The sequence below is a fragment of the Musca domestica genome, unplaced genomic scaffold (genome assembly GCF_030504385.1).
Source record: "Musca domestica strain aabys unplaced genomic scaffold, Musca_domestica.polishedcontigs.V.1.1 2, whole genome shotgun sequence".
In the NCBI taxonomy this organism is placed as follows: domain Eukaryota; kingdom Metazoa; phylum Arthropoda; class Insecta; order Diptera; family Muscidae; genus Musca; species Musca domestica.
Window position 1 is genome coordinate 19,563,129 of NW_026712249.1, and position 22,718 is coordinate 19,585,846.

Below are 22,718 nucleotides of genomic sequence, written 5' to 3' on the forward strand. Positions count from 1 at the left end.
ACCGCCAAATGTGAACAAACACTTTCCTCATTATCGACATCGACTAAAAATAGTGTTTCTCTCACTCTCTAAGTGAGTGAATGAATGGGGCACACATTCGACAAAAAAAATTAAAGCGCCATCATCGACACCTCGTTTCGGGTGCTGCTGTTGCACATCACACCTTCTTCTTCATTGGGGGAACACAATGCAAAACGACAATGGTGATGGCGACGGCGACACCAACAGATTGCCATGGCACAATGTTCAACAACAACAAAATGTTATTTCTGTCTCGAAATGTTTTCTTGGTCGGGCGGACTGAATGTTTGGCTGTCAAGCTTTTTAACCCAAATTAATTTGATGTCGCCGGTTTTTTTTTGTTTTTCGTTTTTTTTTTTTTTAGAAAGTTTCAAGTGACACTGTGGGAGAAATGCTTTCTTTAAATTATCACCTTCTACTCCCCAAATCCAAATGGATTTGGCCAAAATTGAGGTGTTGGGGGAGGCACATCAGAGATTCTTTGGGTCACGCAAATACATGTCCTCTTATTTTGTCTTAAGTAATATTAATTGCATTTTAAATTGGAGGAAAATCTAGCCTAGTTCGAAAATATTTTTCCGGGAAATTTCATAGTTTTCCCCTACCATATATTTGTTGTTGTGGTAGTTGTACTTACGTTGGATCTGGTGTTCCTTCAGCCTCACATTCGATGATAAACGGTTTGTCACTTTCCTTTGTCGCCTGGGCCACTTTGAAGAGCAGCTCATCTGTGGGTGGCTGTTTTATGATGCGGGGAGGTGAATTGACTGCAAAGGTAGAAGAGAAATGGAGAAAATTAGAGACATATGGAAAATATTTTAAATCTAATATTGAAAATAAAATATGCTAAATTTATTCCGGAATAAAGAATGATGGGTAAAATGATCGATTTCGATGGATAAGATTATCCATATTTTTGGATAAAATTATCCACGTTTGTGGATAAAATTACCCAGGTTTATGGATAAAATTATCCACGTTTGTGGATAAAGTTATCCAAGTTTGTGGATAAAATTATCCACGTCGGTGGATAAAATTATCCATGTCGGTGGATAAAATTATCCAGGTGTGTGGATAAAATTATCCTCATTTGTGGATAAAATTATCCACGCTTGTGGATATAATTATCCACGTTTGGGGATAAAATTATCCACATTTGTGGATAAAATTATCCACATTTGTGGATAAAATTATCCACGTTTGGAGATAAAATTATCCAAGTTTGTGGATGAAATTATCCGTGTTTGGGGATAAAATTATCCAAGTTTGTGGATGAAATTATCCGTGTTTGGGGATAAAATTATCCACGTTTGTGGATAAAATTATCCACGTTGGTGGATAAAATTATCCACGTCGGTGGATAAAATTATCACCGTTGGTGGATAAATTTATCAATTTTGATGGATAAAATTATCCAGGTTTGTGGATAAAATTATTCACGTTTGTGGATAAAATCATCCTCATTTGTGGATAAAATTATACACGTTGGTGGATAAAATTATCCACGTCGGTGGATAAAATTATCACCGTCGGTGGATAAAATTATCCATATTGATGGATAAAATTATCCATATTGATGGATAAAATTATCGACGTTTGTGGATAAAATGATCCACATTTGTGTATAAAATGTTCCACGGTTGTGGATAAAATTATCCACATTTGTGGATAAAATTATCCACGTCGGTGGATAAATTATCACCGTAGGTGGATAAAATTATCCAGGTTTGCGGATAAAACTATCCTCATTTGTGGGTAAAATTATCCACGTCGGTGGATAAAATTATCCAGGTTTGTGGATAAAATTATCCACGTTTGTGGATAAAATTATACAGGTTTGTGGACAAAATTATCCACATTGGTGATAAAATTATCCACATTTGCGGATAAAATTATCCACATTTGTGGATAAAATTATCCAGGTTTGTGGATAAAATTATCCACGTTGGTGGATAAAATTATTCACATTTGTGGATAAAGTTATCCAGGTTTGTGGATAAACTTATCCACATTTGTGGATAAAATTATTCAGGTTTGTGGATAAAATTATCCAGTTTTGTGGATAAAACTATCCACGTTTGGGGATAAAATTATCCACATTTGTAGATAAAATTATCTACGGTTGTGGATAAAATTATCCAAGTTTGTGGATAAAATTATCCACGGTTGGATGATAAAATTATCCACTTTGGTGATTAAAGTTATCCGCGTGGGTGGATAAAATTATCCACATTGGCAGAAGATATTATCCAAGTTGGCGGATAAAAATTATGCATTTTGGTGAATAAGTTGGTGCGCACAAAATTATCGTTGTTAGTAAATTTATCCGCTTTAAGTTTCTTATGCATCTTTTGGAAAATAGTAAATACAGGGTGAGATAAAAAAAACTGCAACAAAATCAAATGCAATAATTTTTTCCATTTTTTTAAATTTTATTGAATGAAGGCAAAAAAAATTGGAAATATCATCAAATTTTAGAATAAGTTTAGATTTGTTCGAATTGGTCACATTTGGCACGAATTAGGGCCTTCAAAGTTCAGTTCAAGGCGATTTTAAATACCTATTCATCCTTTAGGGGCATATTTTGTTTCTTACCTCCTTAAAACCATTTTAACCTCCTCCGTATATTAGGAGCAGATTCAAAACCTGATTTGGCTGAGAGGCTAAGGACTTTATAAAGTGTGTGTTTCCCATTGGAGATTTCTTAGAGAGCCATTGGTTTGTGGATTTTTTATTTGAAAGGTCAATACAGGGTGAGATAAAAAAAGACTGCAACAGTCTTTTTTAATTCAATGGCTTTACCCCGAGCTCGTTTTTCAATATTTGCCGAATGGAATATTGCGATATGTTCAGCTCACGAATAATTTTTCGGCCACTGCGACTCGAGTTTCGCTTCGATCAAGTCGCTTCTCTACTTTTCGAACAATTTCTGCTGATTTTGCTGTTTTCTTTCGTCCACTTCCTTGACGTCGGGCTACGCTACCAGTATCACGGTAGCGAGCGATGGATGGTACGAGGCGCAAAAGATTTATTCACATTTAAATGCTGGCGTGCTCTAAGGCTAGCCATTTGTGGTTCTCCAGCCAAATATAAAGAAATCCCACTACCACGCTTGAATTCCACCACGAATAACTTTTTCGTCTGAAAAATTCTCACCAAAATGCTTTTGTACGCTTCTAAAGAATATAATGAGCTGTCACTGGAATAATTTTAACAGCTGTCGGACGAGTGGCTAAGAAATGACAGCAGTCTGAAGTTGGTTGCAGTTTTTTCATCTCGCCTTTTATTACAACACGTGTCAAGAGAAAGAGTCAAAAGTACCCCTCACGTTATGAGAAACCTTAAGACATGATTCGGAAAAAAGGAAAATACATCTGAAAAGAAAAGCCCCCAAGAGAGATTAAAGGGTTTTTCAAGGATAAAGGACCACGATTGTAGCCTGGCTCCATTGCCATGTTTGTCAAACACCAACGACAACAAAGGTTCCGCAACTAAAAGTAATTAAATTATGGCAAAGAGGTAAAGGCAAGGAAGTAGAAGTTCAAAACAAAGAACAACCAACTTTGTTCTGACATCTTTGTTGGCAGGAAAACATTTGCTTTCCCCTCTCTCACTCTCTTCGTAGAACTTTCGAACTCTGGAACAAAAGGATAAATTTCAGAATTCGTCTTTGTAAATGTTTAATTTTCCAAGAAACCAAACAACAACAACGGAACTTATCCGAGGGATATATAAATAAATTATTTGTGGTAAAAGTCAAACATAACTTTTTTGCCAAATCCTTATGCCGGAGGTGTGGGGGGGATCTAAGACAAATTTTAATTATCTAACCGACAACAACAAAGACCACCAACAACAATGTATGCAGCCATGTAAGCTAAGGTTTGGCTTGGAAAATTTGGTAAAATGTCAAACAATGTTGGGAAAACTCAAGTCAATTGAATGAAAGTTGTATCGAATCAATTATGCATTGTACTTTTCATTTCGTTGTGGCTGGGAAATTTGGAGGGATACGGATTGGGAAAATGTGAGAAAGTTTTTTCAACATTTTTTTCTGATAATATAAAAAAATCGAAATAAATAGGAAAGGAGATATATTGAGAAAAATTTGCACAATTATGAGATTAAATATATCTTCTACAAAATTTTACAAAAAAAAAAAAATAAATAAATAAATAAATAACTAAAAAAATAAAATAAATAAATAAAAATAAAAAAATAAATAAACTAAATAAAAAAAATAAAAAAATAAACAAAATAAAAAAATAAATAATAATAAATAAATAAAAAAATAAAACATAAATAAAAAAATAAATAATAATGAAAATTAAAAAAAATCCAAAAATCCAATCCAAAAGCAATTTTCCTTTAAATTTTATTCATCGGTCCTTGTGAGGGGATTCCTTCCCCACTCTTCTTGTCATCTCTCCAATTTATCCGTTTATCCAATCAATTTATGCAAAATCAACAAGAAAACTCCTACTCCTACTCCCACAAACACACACATACACTCACCAATACATCAAAACATGCTATATAATAAATAAAACCAGCCATAGTTGGACATTAAACTAATTTCGTAAAGTGCATCATAACAATTTAAACAATTTACAACAAATGAAAGAAGAAGAAGCAAAACCAACAACAACAATGGACAAATACAAATGGCAAGCAAGAACAGAAACTGGACATGGATGATGATGATGGGTATGTCTGGTCGTCCAGTTATTCGTTTATTGCTCAAGGCTAGAGCAATTCTATTACAAGATAGACTGGTCAATTCAGGGATGGGAAAACTGAATTACATGGCACTCATCAGGAAGGGAATGAAAAATATTTTATTTTTTTTTTTTAAATAAATTCACGGATAATTCTTTCCACAAACGTGGATAATTTTATCCACCAACGTGGATAACTTTATCCAGAAAATGGATAATTTTATCCAACAACGTGTTTATATTTATCCACCAACGTCGATAATTTTATCCATTTTATGAACCAACGAAGACAATTTTATCAACAAGCGTGGATAATTTTATCCACAAACGTTGATAATTTTATCCACAAACGTGGATAATTTTATCTACCAGAGCGGATAATTTTATCCACCAGAGCGGATAATTTTATCCACCAGAGCGTATAATTTCATCCACAAACGTGGATAATTTTATCCACCAACGTGGATAATTTTATCCACCAACGTGGATAATTTTATCCACCAACGTGGATAATTTTATCCACTAGTGTGGATAATTTTATCCAACAGAGTGGATAATTTTATCCACCAGAGTGGATAATTTTATTCACCAATGTGGAAAACTTTATCCAAGAATGTGGATAATTTTATCCACCCATGTGGATAATTTTATCCACAAACGTGGATAATGTTGTCCACAGACGTGGATAATTTTATCCCCAAGTGCGGATATTTTTATTCACCAAGACGGAAAATTTTATCTACAAATGTGCATAATTTTATCCACCAACGTGGATCATTTTATCCACCAGAGCGGATAATTTTATCCACCAGCGTGGATAATTTTATCCATCAGCGTGGATAATTTTATTCAGAGACGAGGATAATTTTATCCACCAACGTTGATAATTCTATCCACCAGAGCGGATAATTTTATCCACCAGCGTGGATAATATTATCCACCAGCGGGGGTAATTTTATGCACCAGCGTGGATAATTTTATCCACCAGAGTGGATAATTTTATCTATCTTCGCGGATAATTTTGTCAATCATCGCGGATAATCTTACCCACTAGTTTGGATAATTTTTTTCTACCTATGTGGGTAATTTTATTCACAAATGAGGATAATTTTATCCACAAACGCGGATAATTTTGTCCACCAACGTGGATAATTTAATCCTACAACGTGGATAATTTAATCCTACAACGTGGATAATTTTATCCACCAACGTTGATAATTTTATCCACAAACGTGGATAATTTTATTCACCAACGTGGAAAATGTTATCCACCAACGTGGATAATTTTATCCACCAGTGCAGATAATTTTATCCACAAACGTGGATAATTTTATCCGCAAACGTGGATAATTTTATACACCAACGTGGATAATTTTATCCACCGGCATGGATAATTTTATCCACCAACGTGGATAATTTTATCCACCGGCAAGGATAATTTTATCCACAAACGTGGATAATTTTATCCACAAACGTGGATAATTTTATCCACAAATGTGGATAATTTTATCTATCTTCGCGGATAATTTTGTCAACCATCGCGGATAATTTTGTCAACCATCGCGGATAATCTTACCCACTAGTTTGGATAATTTTTTTCTACCTATGTGGGTAATTTTATTCACAAATGAGGATAATTTTATCCACAAACGCGGATAATTTTGTCAACCATCGCGGATAATCTTACCCACTAGTTTGGATAATTTTTTTCTACCTATGTGGGTAATTTTATTCACAAATGAGGATAATTTTATCCACAAACGCGGATAATTTTGTCCACCATCGTGGATAATTTTATCCACTAGTTTGGATAATTTTATCCACCAGAGCGGAGAATTTTATCCACAAACATGGATGATTTCATCCACCAAAGTGGATAATTTTATACACGAGAGTGGATAATTTTATCCACGAGAGTGGAAAATTTTATCCACAAACAAGGATAAGTTTATCCACGAATGTGGATAATTTTATCCAGCAATGTTTACAATAGTTTACGCTTAAATCCATTATTTGTTCTCTCAATTATGAAAAATTCACTTGTAATAACATTCAACTTCCCATCCCTGACCGCTTGTTCCAAAAGACGATGATGCTGCCGCCTCCATGTTGTGGCTGCTGATAATGTTAATGCTCAACATAAGTATTACGATTATGGATATGACTATGAAAGATCTTCGGCATGGAAATCATGAGCAACATCTTTACTAAAATTGCCAACCACTCTCCCACTTCCCGGAGGATGGGGTAGAATACCAAAATCCGTTGACTAAGGCTGGCTATAAATCCAATTTACAAGCATGTTGCACAAGCAGCTAAAAATGCAACAACAACAAAAAATCCGAATCTCATCCCACAACAACGAAAACAGATGAATGGATGGAATGGACGGATGGTTGCATCTGTCCCACAAGAAAAAAAAACTAAGCAAATAAATGAACAAAAATGTCGATGTCTGAGTTTCCTCTTTTAATTTGGGAGCAAGGGAAGAATCGAGTAGCTAACACACACACACTCACACACGCACATAGACATACAAAGGCAAAGAGACACTGAATTGGTTGTTGTTTATTTATTTAATTTGTAGTTATATTTTTGGCCTGATCCAAATCTATTGACACATCTGTGGTGTTCGAATGGCTGGGGGGTTGGATGGCCACGGCTGCTGAGAGGGGCCAAGGAATGCCAAAGAAGATGTTCCCATTTCATTTGGTTGGTTTTGTAAAGATATTTGTTGTTGTTGATGTTTTTTAATTCCGTTTCGACTGAGGGAAGTCGATGTTCTTTCAAGGGGGACAGTCAAGCAGACAGATGGACAAACGAACAGACATGCCAATACAAATTCATTTGTTATTGTCGGTGATTTGTTGTTTTTCTTCCTCTCTTGAACGCAATCTGTCAAATACAAAGTTGCGAAATTTCTTTTTTCCAATGGGATTTTTGGGCAGGAGGACAGACTATGGAATGTTGGGTTGAAGAAGCGAGTTTCGATGGGAAATTGTGAAAGAGAAGGAAGAAGTGTGTGTGTAGGGGGCGGTTGAGAGGAGATGCCATTGTATGATATGTTGTTTGTTTTTTAGCTGCAGAATGCTCTTGAGGAAAACGTGGATATATCTGCTATACAAACATACACACCTTTTTGTTGAATGGAAAAATGTATTCCAAAAGATATTGAAAATAAATCAAATGGAATCAATATTAAGAAAACGATAAATACTGTGTGTGATGAAATCATGATAGAGCAGAAAGAAGGATTTTTTTGTTTTAAGAAATAGATGACATGAAAAATGGACATAAATCGATCGTCAATTTCATGCGCAAATATATAGAAACTATTTTTTTTTAAAGTGAACAAATATTGATTATTTTTAAATATTTTTAAAAATTGGCGAATATTTAAAAAAAGTATTCGAAAAAAAAAATTAAATAAAATCAAATAATAAAATAAAATTTTACCCCGAAAAAGTTGAATTATTTAAAAAAAAATTGCGAACATTGTCCTTGCAAGAAAATTGTTGTATACCATCAGCCATATGGCTAGAGAGGGTATATATTATTTAATACGGCCAAAATGTGCCTCATCGACGTTTTTAACGGTTTTAGACTAAATCCGTCAATCCAAATGTCAAAAATTTACTGCACAGAAAGAAAGAGGATAATCTGATTTTGCTCCAACTTTGCAAATCGTAATACAGGGTTGCCCATATTCGACGGACCCATGACTCTTTGGGCCCATTCCAATCGACGAGGCTTGTCCGCAGGCAACATTCTTTGCTTCAATTGAATTTTGTACGGGAACAAATGCAAATCAATGCGAATAATCCGTTGTAAAGTGGACCGAGCCATGCCCAACTGCTGAGAACGGCGTTTTTGGGATGTTCTTGGGGACCTCTCAACACTGGCTCGTACGGAAGCGATATTCTCGGCCGATCGCCTTGGTCGACTTTTATGTGGGCTCTTCGGATTAGAAAGAGCCTTACCAGTCGAAAATTGTTCGTATTAACGCTTAATGGTGTTCTTAGAAGGCGCACTTCTCACATGTTTTAATGTTTTAAAAGCACGTTGAGTTTTCACAATTGACTTCTTCTGTTGAATGTAAATTTCAACTATTTCGCGTGGCGTGTATTGGTTCATGGTAAAAATCTGCTTGGACTGACGCTTCAAACGCGGTATGTCATTAAGCGATGTGACATCTCTGTCAAAAGTTATGGCGTTGCCAGATGGGTCCGTCGAATATGGACCACCCTGTATTTCCATCAGCGTCAGGTCACGTGCGAATATGGACAATATGGGTCCATTCCATCAAGTATCTCCCCCCACAAAGTGTCAAAATTTTGAATAATTATAACTGTTATAAAATGTGATGTAAGAGTCCGATTGTCTTCAAATTTCACTCATCCTAATATTTCTATTAACTCAAGGTCTGATGTGATGATGGAATATATCGATCCAATCCTTCTGGTACCTCCTCCACAAAGAATCAAAATTTTGAATATTCATGAAGCTCATAAAAGGAAATTACCATCCGTTTCCATTCAGACTTGGCAAATCTGAATATTTCTATTAACACACGATCTGTTATAAAGATGGTAGAGATCGGACCATTCCTTCGGGTACCTGTCCCATAAAGGGTCAAAGATTTGAATAACCAAAAAGATTATAAAATCCGAAATAAGCATTCGGTTCTCTTCATATTTCACACATCCCATTGTTTCTACTAACAAAAGATCTGCTGTGAAGATGGGATATATCGGTGTACTCCTTCTGGTACCTCCCCCATAGAGGGTGAAAATTTTGAATATCCATAAAGCTCATAAAACACGAAATTAACTTCCGATTCCATTCAGACTTGATACATCTCAATATTTCCATCAACACAAGATCCTTTATAACGATGTTAGAGATTTGACCATTCCTTCTGGTACCTCCCCCACATAGGGTTCAAAATTTTGAAAAACAAAATGCTCAAAAAAATCGAAATAAGCATCCAAATCTCTTCGAATTTTTCACACTTACAAACATTTTTGCAAACACAAAATCTGTTGCGAAGATTGCGAAGGGTGAGATAAAAAAACTGCAACAAATTCAAACGCCATAATTTTTACATTTTTTTTTAAATTTTATTGATTGAAAACCAGAAATGCCGGCAATAGCATCAAATTTTGGAAAAAGTTTAGATTTGTTCGAATTAGAATATTGCGATAGGTCACGAGCCATTTTTCGGCCACTGCGACGCGGGTTTCGATCAAGTCGCTTTTTTACTTTTCGAACCGTTTCTGCTGATGTTGCTGTTTTCTTCCGTCCAGTTTCCTTGACGTCGAGCTACGCTACCAGTATCACGGTAACGAGCGATGGTACGAGACACAAGAGATTTATTCACATTTAAATGCTGGAGTGCTCTAACGATAGCCACTTGTGGTTTTCCAGCCAAATATAAAGAAATCACACTATCACGGCTGAATTCCATCACGAATAACTTTTTTTGCTGGACAATTCTCATCAAAATGCATTTGTATGCCTGTAACCAATATAATGAGCTGTCACTGGAATAATTTTAACATCTGTCGGACGAGTGGCTTAGAAATGACAGCAGTCTGAAGTTGGTTGCAGTTTTTTTTTTCATCTCACCCTGTATGTGAATTCCTGGCGTTTATTTAAGCTTTATAGCTTTGACGTCTTCTAGAACCTATAGTAGAATTTCATGGCAAATAACTTTGTGGAATATTTTAACTTGTTACGATCCCGTTTAAAGGGAGTTTTTAACCATATTTTCAAAAAAGGACCAAAAATACCCCTTTTTTTGACTCGCTTGAGGGTTAACATATCGAACAAAAATAATCTTCGTTGGTTTATCTGCAATATTGCCAAAGACACTATATACCTAAAACCGATGGATTCCATGGAAACTTAATCCGACAATGTTCAAAAGTGTGGAAGAAGGGGGAACTTGCCGCCTAGATTTTTATTAATTTGCGAAGTTAAATTCTATTATCTTCTTTTTTATATTATTATTTTTTTATTTTTTATATTTCAATTTTTCCATCTACTTTCATAATCTGCTAGATTTTTCCTGAAATTATTTTATAACTTTTTTTTGATATTTATATAAAAAAGGGGGAAACCAAATACCTAGATTGTCGAAATTTTATCCACATATCATTGATAATCTGCCTTGAAATACCAAAACCCTGCACCAAAAAAGTATCAACAGAATTTCAATTTCCTTTTCAACAAATACCATGTTTTGCAAAAACTAGGAAAAAATACAAAAAAGAAACTACAAAAAAGTTCATTCACTTTATTTTCGGTTGTTGCTTTTTTCCCTGATTTCATTTTAGGAAACATTTCATTATCAGCCAAGCGAAAATAGCCGAAAGGATATTGTTTTGTATGCAATCTAAAAATGAGGAGCCCGTTGACGGTGGACAGGAACGAAAAAAAAACATGGGAAAAAACGTTTTGTTAGTCAAAAAGTACAAAATAGAATTGTTATCCTTTTATTTTTGGTTTAGGGCCATGGGGTGGAGGATAGGGTGATTACAAGATTTTTTATTTAAAGCCTGGTTGGTTGTTTTTTTTTCGGAATGTCTGAGAATATTGCGGCAGTGGAGAATAAAAAAAGACGTGACAGACATAATAAAACTGCGGCAGAAAGGATAACAGAAATGTTGGTGAAATTTAAAGGCTTGAATTTCTATGCAGATGAAAAAAATTTAGCCTTTACAGCTAAAATAATCTTGAATTTTAGACAAAAATTAAAAAAAATACTTAAGGTCTTCAAAACTGTACAGAATTTCAATATTCTTTTTTAAAAATTGTTATAAAGAAGTATATATATACTATTTTAATTTTATTAATTTTTTATTTTATTTTTATTTATCAATTTTTAATTATTAATTTTTTATTTTATTTTTTTTAATTTTTATTTTATTTTTATTTATTATTTTTTTTATTTAATTTTTATTATTTAATTTTTATTTATTAATATTTAATTTTTATTTATAAATTTATTAATTTTTTATTTTAGTTTTATTTTTTAATTGTTTATTTTATTTTATTTACTAATCTTTTATTTTATATCTATTTATTAATTTTTTATTTTATTTTTATTTATTCATTTTTTATTTTATTTTTAATTTTAAATTTTTATTTATTAATATTTGATTTTTATTTATTAATTTTTTATTTTATTTTCATTTATTAATTTTTTATTTTATTTTCATTTATTAATTTTTTATTTTATTTTTTAATTTTTAAATTTATTTTTATTTACTAATTTTTTACTTTATTTTATTTATTAATTTTTATTTTATTTTATTTTTTTTTATTAATATTTAATTTTTATTTATAAATTTTTTATTTTATTTTAATTTATTAATTTTTTATTTTAGTTTTATTTTTTAATTTTTTATTTTATTTTATTTATTAATTTTTTATTTTATTTTTATTTATTAATTTTTTATTTTATTTTTAATTAATAATTTTTTATTTTATTTTTATTTATTAATTTTTATTTATTAATTTTTTATTTTATTTATATTTTTTAATTTTTTATTTTATTTTTATTTCTTAATTTTTTATTTTATTTCTATTTTTTAATTTTTTATTTTATTTTTTAATTATTTATAAATATTTTATTTTTATTTATTAATTTTTTATTTTATTTTATTTTTATTTATTAATTTTTTATTTTATTTTTATTTTTTAATGTTTATTTATTAATATTTTATTTTAATTTATTAATCTTTTATTTTATTTTTTAATTTTTTATTTTATTTTTATTTTTTAATTTTTATTTATTAATATTTTATTTTTATTTATTAATTTTTTAATTTTTATTTGCTAATTTTTTATTTTATTTTTATTTATTAATTTTTTATTTTATTTTTATTTTTTAATTTTTATTTATTAATATTTTATTTTAATTTATTAATATTTTATTTTATTTTTATTTTTTAATTTTTTATTTTATTTTTATTTAATAATTTTTTATTTTATTTTTATTTATTAATTTTTATTTTGTTTTTATTTTTTAATTTTTTTATTTTTATTTACTAATTTTTATTTTATTTTTATTTATTAATTTTTTATTTTATTTTTATTTTTTAATTTTTATTTATTAATATTTTATTTTAATCTATTAATTTTTTATTTTATTTTTATTTATTAATTTTTTATTTATCAATTTTTTATTTTTTAATTTTTTATTTTATTTTTATTTATCAATTTTTCTTTTTTAATTTTTTATTTTATTTTTATATTTTATTTTTAATTTTTTAATTTTTTATTTTATTTTTATTTACTAATTTGTATTTTATTTTTATTTATTAATTTTTTATTTTATTTTTATTTTTTAATTTTTATTTATTAATATTTTATTTTTATTTATTAAATTTTTATTTATCAATTTTTTATTTTTATTTTAATTTCTTATAATTAATTTTTTTTTTTTTGACTTACCCGATGCTGTGGTAAAACCTAAAACGGCTACCATCAAAACGACGGCCAGCGTACTAGACGACTGCCGTCTCATTTTTGTTTGTGAATTGGTCGCTGGTTGCTGCTCTGAAGTCTATCGATGATTTGAAAATTGGATGGATTCGTTTTGAATTGGGAAGGGAACGACGTTGCCTCGAAATAAAGGCCCCGTACTCCTTTCTCAATTGTCTGTAGACAAAACCCTTAGCTGGGCGTTAAGGGTCTGTTGTGATTTCTTCTCGATGACTATTGGAGCGTCGTTTTGATTTGTTTTTTTTTTTTTTTTTTCAATATTTTTTTATTCTTCAAACTATTTTCACTGTTTATTTTTTAAAATTAAATCCAAAAACTGTAAAAAAAAGAAAACAAGAGAATAAAAAACACACGTTCAGCTGGCACATTTATCTGCAAAGAAACAAGAGAGAGAAAAGAGAGAAATGTGAGTAAAGATTTGAATATTAAAAAAATGTGATAATTAAAAATTTTCTAAGATTGGGTTTTCAATATATTTTCTATGGTTGTAGTGTAATTTTCATATTCTCCCTCTCGAAAGGGGTTAACAGGTTTGCATTAGCTTAAATGTTTTGCCCTTTTGACCCCCCATCCATGTCATTTTTTCTAAACGTTTATTTTTTAACAAAGTAACCGCAGCATAGAACTGTCTTTTATTGGACAAATAATAAGAACACTCTCATGTTGGGCAGAGGCGTCTCCACAGAGGAGGAATAAATGAATACAGGGTGGGATAAAAAAAACTGCAACAAAGATAAACGCCATAATTTTTACATTTTTTTAATTTATAGTACACATTTCCAAAACCACCTCTTTACTACAAAGCTACCACTTCATCCGTTCACCCTGAAACCAGACTGTTCCAAAGTTAGTACCATTTAGTACAGATTTCCAAAACCACCACACTGACTTTGCTACCTTGGTTCTCACACCACATTTTAAAATTTTTAACTCTTTCCGTTCATATTATACAAAAACTGTACCATTTTTAAGATTTAGTACCATTTTAAATCTTTTCGTAACCTTAAAGTTCGAATTTCCAAAAACACTTTGATTTATCTATCCTCCAATCCATCAGTTACTCTCATTCCAAATTTCAGAATTCTAGCTCATTTCGTATATCCAATACAAAAGTATTCAATTTTTACTACATTTCAGTACTTTTCGTACCCTTTTAGTACGATTTTCCAAAAATCCAACCTTATCACATGCCTAAGCATTAAGACAGGCTTTCGTGCAAAATTTCAAGAGTATAGCTTAAGCTGTTTCGTCTGGGCGTTTTTCCACTCGATTTTACTCGGAGAGTAATTGCTCTCAATTTCGAGCATTTTTGGTCTCGCGCTTATTCTTTAAACTCATGAGCGTTTTCTTATAAAAAAGTGGGCAGTAAGCTTTGTGGGCAATTCCTATACTTTGAGCACTCCCACCCGCTCCTACTCTTTGAGTACACCCGCTCAAGAATATCCCTCGAATTCGCCCGAAAACTAGGCCACATTTTTTATTTATGTGACTCGAAGAACCAAATCTTAAGAACTAAAATAAATAAGGAAGGGGTGGGAAGAGGTTAAGAGGTGATCTGGTACAGAAAAATAAAAAACCTAAACTAAAATAGAGCTACCACTCGAAGAAAAGTTTGCTCGCTCTTATTCGAGCTTCCAGAAGAGCACTCCCTCGAATTCGAGTGAGTTTAACTCATTGAACAAATTCGAGCGAGTTTTTCGGTGGACCTGATTCCAATTGCTATGCCCGAGAACTAGGACACATTTTTTATTTATGTGACTCGAAGAGTCAAATGTTTAAAACCAAATTTAATAAGGAAGAGGTGGGAAGTGGTCGAGAGGTGATCTTGTACAGAAAAATAAAAAAACCAAAACTAAACAGAGCACGACAAGAGTAGTATGTACTTGATTTCGAGTGATCTTAGCTATCACTCAATAAAAAGTGAAGGGTTGCTCGCTCTTATTCGAGCGATATAAATAAATTGAGTTTACGATTATTTTTCTGCTCACAGGAGCATACTTGCTCAAATTCGATTGAGTTTCACTCATTGAGCGAATTCGAGTGAGTGTTTTTTTTTTTGCCTGATTCCAATTTCTATTTCCGAGAACTACGACACGTTTTTTTATTTATTTGACTCGAAGAGACAAATGTTGGAAAGCAAATTTAAAAAGGAAGAGGTGGGAAGTGGTCTGGAGGTGATCTTGTACAGAAAAATAAAAAAAAAACAAAACTAAAAAGAGCACGACAAGTGTAGTGATTGATTTCGAGCGTATTTTGCGAGCGATATCAATAAATTGAGTTTGCAATTTTTTCTGCTCCCAGGAGCGCACTTGCTCGAATTCGAGTGCGTTTAACTCATTGAACAAATTCGAGCGAGTTTTCCGGGGGGCATCATTCCTCTGCTCGAGAACTAGGACTCGTTTTTTTTTTTTTTTTTTTTTTTTTTTTATGTGACTCGAAGAGTCAAATGTTCGAAAGCAAATTTAATAAGGAAGAGGTGGGAAGTGGTCGGGAGGTGATCTTGTACAGAAAAAAACCAAAACTAAAAAAGAGCACGGCAAGAGTAGCATCTGCTTGATTTCGAACTTAGCTGTCACTCGAAGTGCACATTAAATGGTTCTCGCTCTTATTCGAGCGATATCAATACATTAAGTTAAGCGATTTTTTCTACTCTCAGGAGCGCAGAAATTCACTCGAATTCGAGCGAGTTTCACTCTTTGAACAAATTCGAACGAGTTTTTCGGAAATGTGATTTCAAATTCTTCGCCCGAAAATTAGGACCCATTTTTTCATTTGTGTGACTCGAACAGCCAAATGTTGAGAAACAAAAAAAAGTGCTCGACAAGAGTAGTGTCTGTTTGATTTCGAGCGGTCTTAGCTACTACTCGAAGCCGAGAGAAGGTTACCCGCTCTAATTAAACAAATTCAAGTGACTTTTTCGGGGGGCCCGATTTTAATTTCCACGTCCATGTTTCGTGTTTTCCCCCAACGGGGTTTAGTAATGAAATCAAATCTTTTACCCAAAGCCCTTACCCTCCCTCGCCCCATCCTCTCTCAAAGCATATCACATGTTTATGCGAAAATAAAAGAGAAAAAAAACGTTTTCTTTTTTTTCGCAATTTGTCGAATGAAAATGAAAACAAAATCGAGAAAAAGAAAAAAGAAATAGAGAAAAATCAAAAGAAAAACATGCTAATTCAATTAGCCGCCCCATACATGATGTATGGCAAGAAGGCAGCGAGAACAAAAAAACAACCCAACCCGTCAATGCGAATCGAAGTCAAAAAGGCTTAGAGATTCGCTTAAAATGTTCTCAGATACGTTGCCGAACGGTAGTGGTTATGGTGGTGGTAACAATTCAATCGCTATAATTTTGGCATTAATTATAATTTTGAATATTTTAATGATTATGCGGAAGATTATACAAATACAGGCGGTGTAAAAGAGAGCGAGTGAGAGAGAGAGGTGTTCCAGAAAAATATATAAATAAATAAAATAAAAAAATAAATAAAAATCGATAAAAATTGCTGGAAATTTTGAAAATCTTGAAAGTGAAGTTAGTAACTTTTTTGCTGTGAAAATGGATTTTCGTAATCTGTGTTCCAAAATCGATGTGGATGCAATACGAGGTAAAAATTCGGGGCAGTTTCAAAATTTTGAAAAAAAAAATATAATTTTTTAATTAATTTAAAAGCCTTTGGCGTGCAGTGGAAGCCTTTGAAATGTTGTTGTTATTTTTTGCTTTCGTTTTGATTTAACCTTTGTTTTTTCCTGCGATTTTGTGATTTCAGCTAAATTTCCACCCTTACCCGAGGTGATGACCCAGATTAAATTACCAAAGTCAATGTCAAAATTAAAGTCACGCAAAATTTTTCGCATGTCCCGTGAAGATGTCAGCCGTTCGTCGTCGAAACGACGCTCCTCCAGCATTGATGATATTGCCAAGCAACAACAAAATCCCCTGGGCCCTCCATTTAGTATACCGATACCGCCCACACCCTCGGATTTTGTAAATCACACCCCGGAAAGAATTTCCACCATATCTTCTTTGGTGGATCGAAGTGGTGGTGGCAAGGGTCGCAGTTTGGGCCGTGGGGCCACAATGAAAAAACACCATGCCTTCGAGGATCAGGATGAGGAGAATTTCTATCGCAGTGCAGGTGGCATTGATGACTATTGTCCCTCACCGGAACATATGCCGGCAACACAGCGCAGCTATTCCACCCGACCCATGAGTCCGCCAAGAAAAACAACCGGCCTCTCCCCCACTCGCCGTACCGCCTCGGAGCAAAATGTCAAAATGTCCTTTAAGGAGAAGTGTCAAAAGGGCTACAAAGATGCCTCGGAATTTCGTTTGAAACATGTCTTTGCCAAGAAGACGGTGGTGCGTCAGGACACCATACAGGTCACCGAATATGTGCGACGTTTTGAGGAAGAACGCCGCCAGGAGGAAAGTGAAGAGGAACGTGAGGCCCGGGAATTGGAGGAGAATTATGATTTTAATTTCCGCACCTCAAGGCGTAAATCGGATGAGTCCTTTGGGGTCAGTACCCCCAGAGATTCTCCGCAACGGCAGCAGCAGCCGCATTTGGCAAGGTTACCAACCTCGAATCCCAAGAAAACCCTTAGCGAGCAGAGTGGAGATGAAAGTGGCATGGAATTGACCCCACCTCCAAGGAGACCTGGTATTGCAGCCACCCGATTTTCGAGGGTACGCAAGGATCCTCTGCGTATGTCATTGGATGAGGATGATGGCATTAAATCTCCTCCCAAAAATCAAAAATCTGAGGAGGAAGAAGAGGAGGAGGAGGGGGATGACAATGACATTGAATTGGATGAAGTGGAGGTGGATAAACCCCCCATGCCCCTACATCCCATAGAGAGTGCCCTGTACAATAAAATCAACAAACAAAGGGAGGAAGAGGAGGCGGAACGCCTCCGGAAAAAGGAAAAACTGCAAAAGTCACGCAGCATTAAAAAGAGATTGGGAACCTTTAAAAGTGTCTCCCAGGAGGGTTCGCTGGCCAGTAATTCGCCCCTGAAAACGCGGCGAGCTCCCCTTAGCCCCCAGGAATCGGAGGAGAAATCGAAGTCCCCCAAGGCCGAGGGAGGAGGTTTAATCAAGCAGAATTTCAAACGTTTACAAAAGTCCATTAAACTACCCAACATGAGCTCATCCCGGGGTGCAGAGTCAGAGGGCGAGGCTGATGCGGAATCGGGAAAATCAAAACCCTCCAAAACCCAGCAATTTGCCGAGCGCCTCAAACGTTTCCGTTCCGTGGATAATGTGGACAAGCAAACGGATAATGAGGATGGAGGGGGAGGGGGAGAGGGCACCAAGACACCGGGTTCCCCGCTACAAAAGCTAACCCACAAACTGCAGGATTGGAAGAAAAGCTTCAAAAGGAAACCCTCGGAAAATACCGATGATGAGATGGCCACCAATTCGCCGCAGAAAAAGGAAAAGCCTGTTGGCACCCTCATTCGCAGATTGCAACACATACGCAATCGTAAACAAGCCAGCACCGATGACCCCGACGATGATGAGGAGGGGGGTCATAGCTATAGGGAAAGCTTTAAATCTCGGGCCAAATTGCAGCTGGAAAAGGGCATGGCTGCTGCCCAGCATATGCCTCAACTGACCATGGAGAAGCTGAAGGAATCCAAGAAATTGTTCCGCAAGAAACAGGAGAAGGACAAAGACAAGGATAAGGACACGGACAAAAAGAAGGACAAAGCAGGCGCCGCCGCCATGAAATTCAATGAAAGCGGAGTCTCTGATTTGGAGGATAGTGAGGAGGAGGAGAACAACGATGGCAAAATGAGAATGGCCCGTAAAAAGAAATCAAAGGATAACAAGGAAAAGGCCACGACCAGGCATTACTACAGCTCCGATGATGAGGAGGAAGACGATGAGGCAGGGGCAGCCGGAGGAGGGGAGGATGAAAAATCCACCAAAATCACCCTGGAACCATATCAGCAAAATGTCATGGTACCGCTGTCGCGGGCAGCATGGACGGCCAAGCCAATTCTCACAGATTCCGGAGATGATTTGGATGAAGATGATGATGTCCTACCCAGGGTCTTGATACATCAGGATAATACCGAAGGTTTTGAGTCCACTCTGATTATTGCGGTGAAATGTCCCATTTCCCGATCCCCCACGCGATCACCGGCCTACATTGAGGAATTGCCTCCAGACTATGAGGATTCTCCCAAGGCCTCTTCACCCATGGATTCTCCAAAGCCCTCTACCCCCGAAACCAGGGCCAATTTGGCTGAATTCCAGACTCCCCTGCCCCGTCGCGGAGAACGTCGAGCCTCCAAAGATTCGATGCTGTCTTCGGGATCACGCAGCCATCACTCAAGGAAGCAGTCCATCGATTCGAGCTCCGAAGATTCCTGGATGAAAGATGTACCGCGTGATACCTCCAATGTTATTGGTTTGGATAGGGTCTATGAGTCGGAGGAGCCTTGGAAAATCCATAATGGACCCAAAATGGATGAGAAGCTCTACAAGACCAAGAGCATTGATATCTTTGAGAAACACAAGCAGCAGGGCGGTGGTATGGCGTTGCACATATTTGAGGACTTTGATGATGAGCTGAAGAATACCCCGGTGGTCAAGATTAGCAAGGAGGAAGAGGATAGGGAATGGGATGAGGGAAAGCAAGAAGGGGGGTCTAAGAATCAAAATGAACCCGATGAGAGCGGTGAAGAAATGGATCAACCAGATGATGACAACTCCTCCAGAATAACCAAAATCCTAAGGCAGCCAGAGGTTCCAAAAACCGAAAAGGAGGAAGAAGCTGTGAAAAAGAAAGAAGAAGACCTGGAAAAATCCAAATTCGGCAACAAATTATATGGCAATAGCCGTGAAAGCCTCAATGGGAATATGGAAAGAAATGCCCCTCAGACGGATAGTGGGGCTGTGGAGGACAATGAGGATAGCAGTGAGGAGGATGATGATAACGACGACGACGATCCTGAGGAGGAAGAGAGCGATGAGGATAGGCCCCCCTCACACAAACCCTCGCCACCGCCCCAAGAGCCCACAACACCACCTCCACCAGTGCCACAGAGACAGCCCTCCATACGCCTGAGCTGCAATATACCCAGGCAACCACCACCACCCTTGCCGGAGACAGGAAAATCAGAGGAGGAGGAGGAAGACGAAGAAGGAGTAACATCACCACCACCACCCTTACCTCAAACAAAACCACCCCTGCCACCCAACAGGCCCCAGGTGGCAGCACCACCCAAAATACCCGAAAGAACCCCCTCCATGAACCGGATCAGTAGACCACTGGTCAAGACGGCCTCTCTACGTTTGGCCTACAGTGAACAGGTCAATCCGGAGGATGTGGGAAAGGTTAACAAATTAATTTCGAAATTTGAGCCACAACGGAGGCCAAGAATCATAGCCAGGAGAGTATATTCTTCGCAGGAATCCTCACAGGATTACTCTGATGATGAGGAGGCAGAGGAAGAAGAAACGGAAAGTGAAGTGGAGAAACCCAGGAGCCGTAATATGTCTCTAGATCGGACACCCACAAATAAACCGAAATTGCAAAAATCATTTTCCATTGAGACCCCTGATTCGGAGCAGGAAATGAAAGTGAACAACAAAAAGGAGGAGTCTTCTTCTTCAAGAATGCAAAGAAGGGCTCCAGAACCACCAACAGCTGGTAAACGAAATGAAGAAAATTCATCAAACAACAACAACAATAATCTGAGAGATTTGGAAAAATTACAAGATTTACACATTACGGAAACCAAGCACCCCTCTACGAACAACAACAACAATAATCCCGAGATAGTAATACAACGTGGACCCCCACCCTTACCCCCCTTACCGATTATCATCACTACCTCTTCGCAGGCATCACCAGTGAAAAGTTTAACTACGAAACGAAACAACTCAACTCTCAGTCAATACGACACCAATTCGAACTGTAGTCAACCGAATTCGGAATATGGCTCACCAATGGCCTATCCATCGAGTCTAATGGGATCCTCGACGGAAGTAACACCCACCTCGAATCGCAAAGAAACGGAATTTCTCAGCACGACTCAGCAGCAATATCGCTCCCAGCGACGCAGTATGGCGCGGGACGATGAGCACTTCTATTCGTTTGACAGTGATGAGGGTAAGTTCGATTTCAAAATTTTGAATATTTGTAATATTGAAAATTTATTTTTTTAATTTCCAGAAAATAGCTACTACTCCATCAGTTCAACGGGTAGCAATCGCTATGTGGTAGAATTATAGACAAAAAAATCGAGAGGCACAGCTGTCGAGAACAAACCAATGCAGGAAGCAAACGTTATATTTTAATAATTATTTATTGTAAACAATTTTAATTGTTGTTATTTGTTAATTTTAAATAATTTTTTTTCTAAGTTTTAAGAAAATCGATTATCGATTATTTTTCGAAAATGAACTTCGAAATGTTGCAATAAAGAAACTAGTCTAATTAAAACATTTTAAAAATTCAATTTTTTTTTTTTGTATAATAATTGAAAGAATTAAACCGAAAACTATTCGAAAATAATAAAAATATATTCGATATCAAGATATTTCAAAATTTTGCTCCTAAAAGTATGCCTCATACATCGACAAAATTGTAAATCAGATGCTTGAATTTTTCGATCAGAGGCAGGGTGTTTCTTAATAAAAAATATATATTTTTTTATAATAATTGGATGAAATGAAAATTTAAAATATATTCCATCGTAAGATATTAGAAATTCAGGCACCTAAAATATGCATCACACTTTGACAAAATTTTAAATTAGGTTATTAAAAATTTTCGATCAAAGGCACGGTGTTTTTTCTTAATTAAAAAAAATATATTTTTTATAAAAATTGGATGAATTAAACCAAGAACTAATTGGAAATAAAAATATATTGGATCTCAAGATATATGAAAATCAGGCTCCTAAAAGTATGCATCACACATTGACAAAATTGTAAATCAGATGCTTGAATTTTTCGATCAGAGGCAGGGTGTTTCTTAATAAAAAAAATATATTTTTTTATAATAATTGGATGAAATAAAAATTTAAAATATATTCCATCGCAAGATATTAGAAAATCAGGCACCTAAAATATGCATCACACTTTGACAAAATTTTAAATTAGATTATTAAAAATTTTCGATCAAAGGCAGGGTGTTTTTTCTTAATTTAAAAAAAATATATAGTAATTGGATGAATTGAACCAAGAACTAATTGGAAATAAAAATATATTCGATCTCAAGATATTTGAAAATCTTGCGCCTAAATGTATGCATCACACATCGACAAAATTGTAAATCAGATGCTTGCATTTTTCAATCAGAGGCAGGGTGTTTCTTAATAAAAAATATATATATATTTTTTTATAATAATTGTATTAAATCAAAATTTAAAATATATTCAATCGCAAGATATTCGAAAATCAGGCACCTAAAATATGCATCACACTTTGACAACATTTTAAATTAT

At 34.8% G+C, this 22,718-nt stretch overlaps 2 protein-coding genes across 4 annotated transcripts in view; one reads left to right on the forward strand and one right to left on the reverse strand.

Moving 5' to 3' along the window:
* LOC101899792 (neuroglian) overlaps positions 1-22,718 on the reverse strand; it is a 207,676-nt gene that overhangs the window by 112,914 nt on the left and 72,044 nt on the right. For all 3 annotated transcript variants that reach the window (XM_059121916.1, XM_059121918.1, XM_059121917.1), the window contains exons 2-3: positions 13,200-13,566; positions 659-788 (exon numbers count right to left, since the gene is read on the reverse strand). In XM_059121916.1, coding sequence (XP_058977899.1) covers positions 659-788; positions 13,200-13,272 — 203 coding nt within the window. In that variant the 5' untranslated portion in view covers positions 13,273-13,566. The remainder of the gene's footprint in view (positions 1-658; positions 789-13,199; positions 13,567-22,718) is intronic.
* On the forward strand, positions 16,556-21,723 carry LOC101890851 (protein PIP82). Its single transcript, XM_059121731.1, has 4 exons — positions 16,556-16,858; positions 17,021-20,917; positions 20,969-21,379; positions 21,443-21,723. The coding sequence occupies exons 1-4, from the start codon at positions 16,810-16,812 to the stop codon at positions 21,499-21,501; spliced, it is 4,416 nt and encodes a 1,471-aa protein (XP_058977714.1). The 5' UTR covers positions 16,556-16,809; the 3' UTR covers positions 21,502-21,723.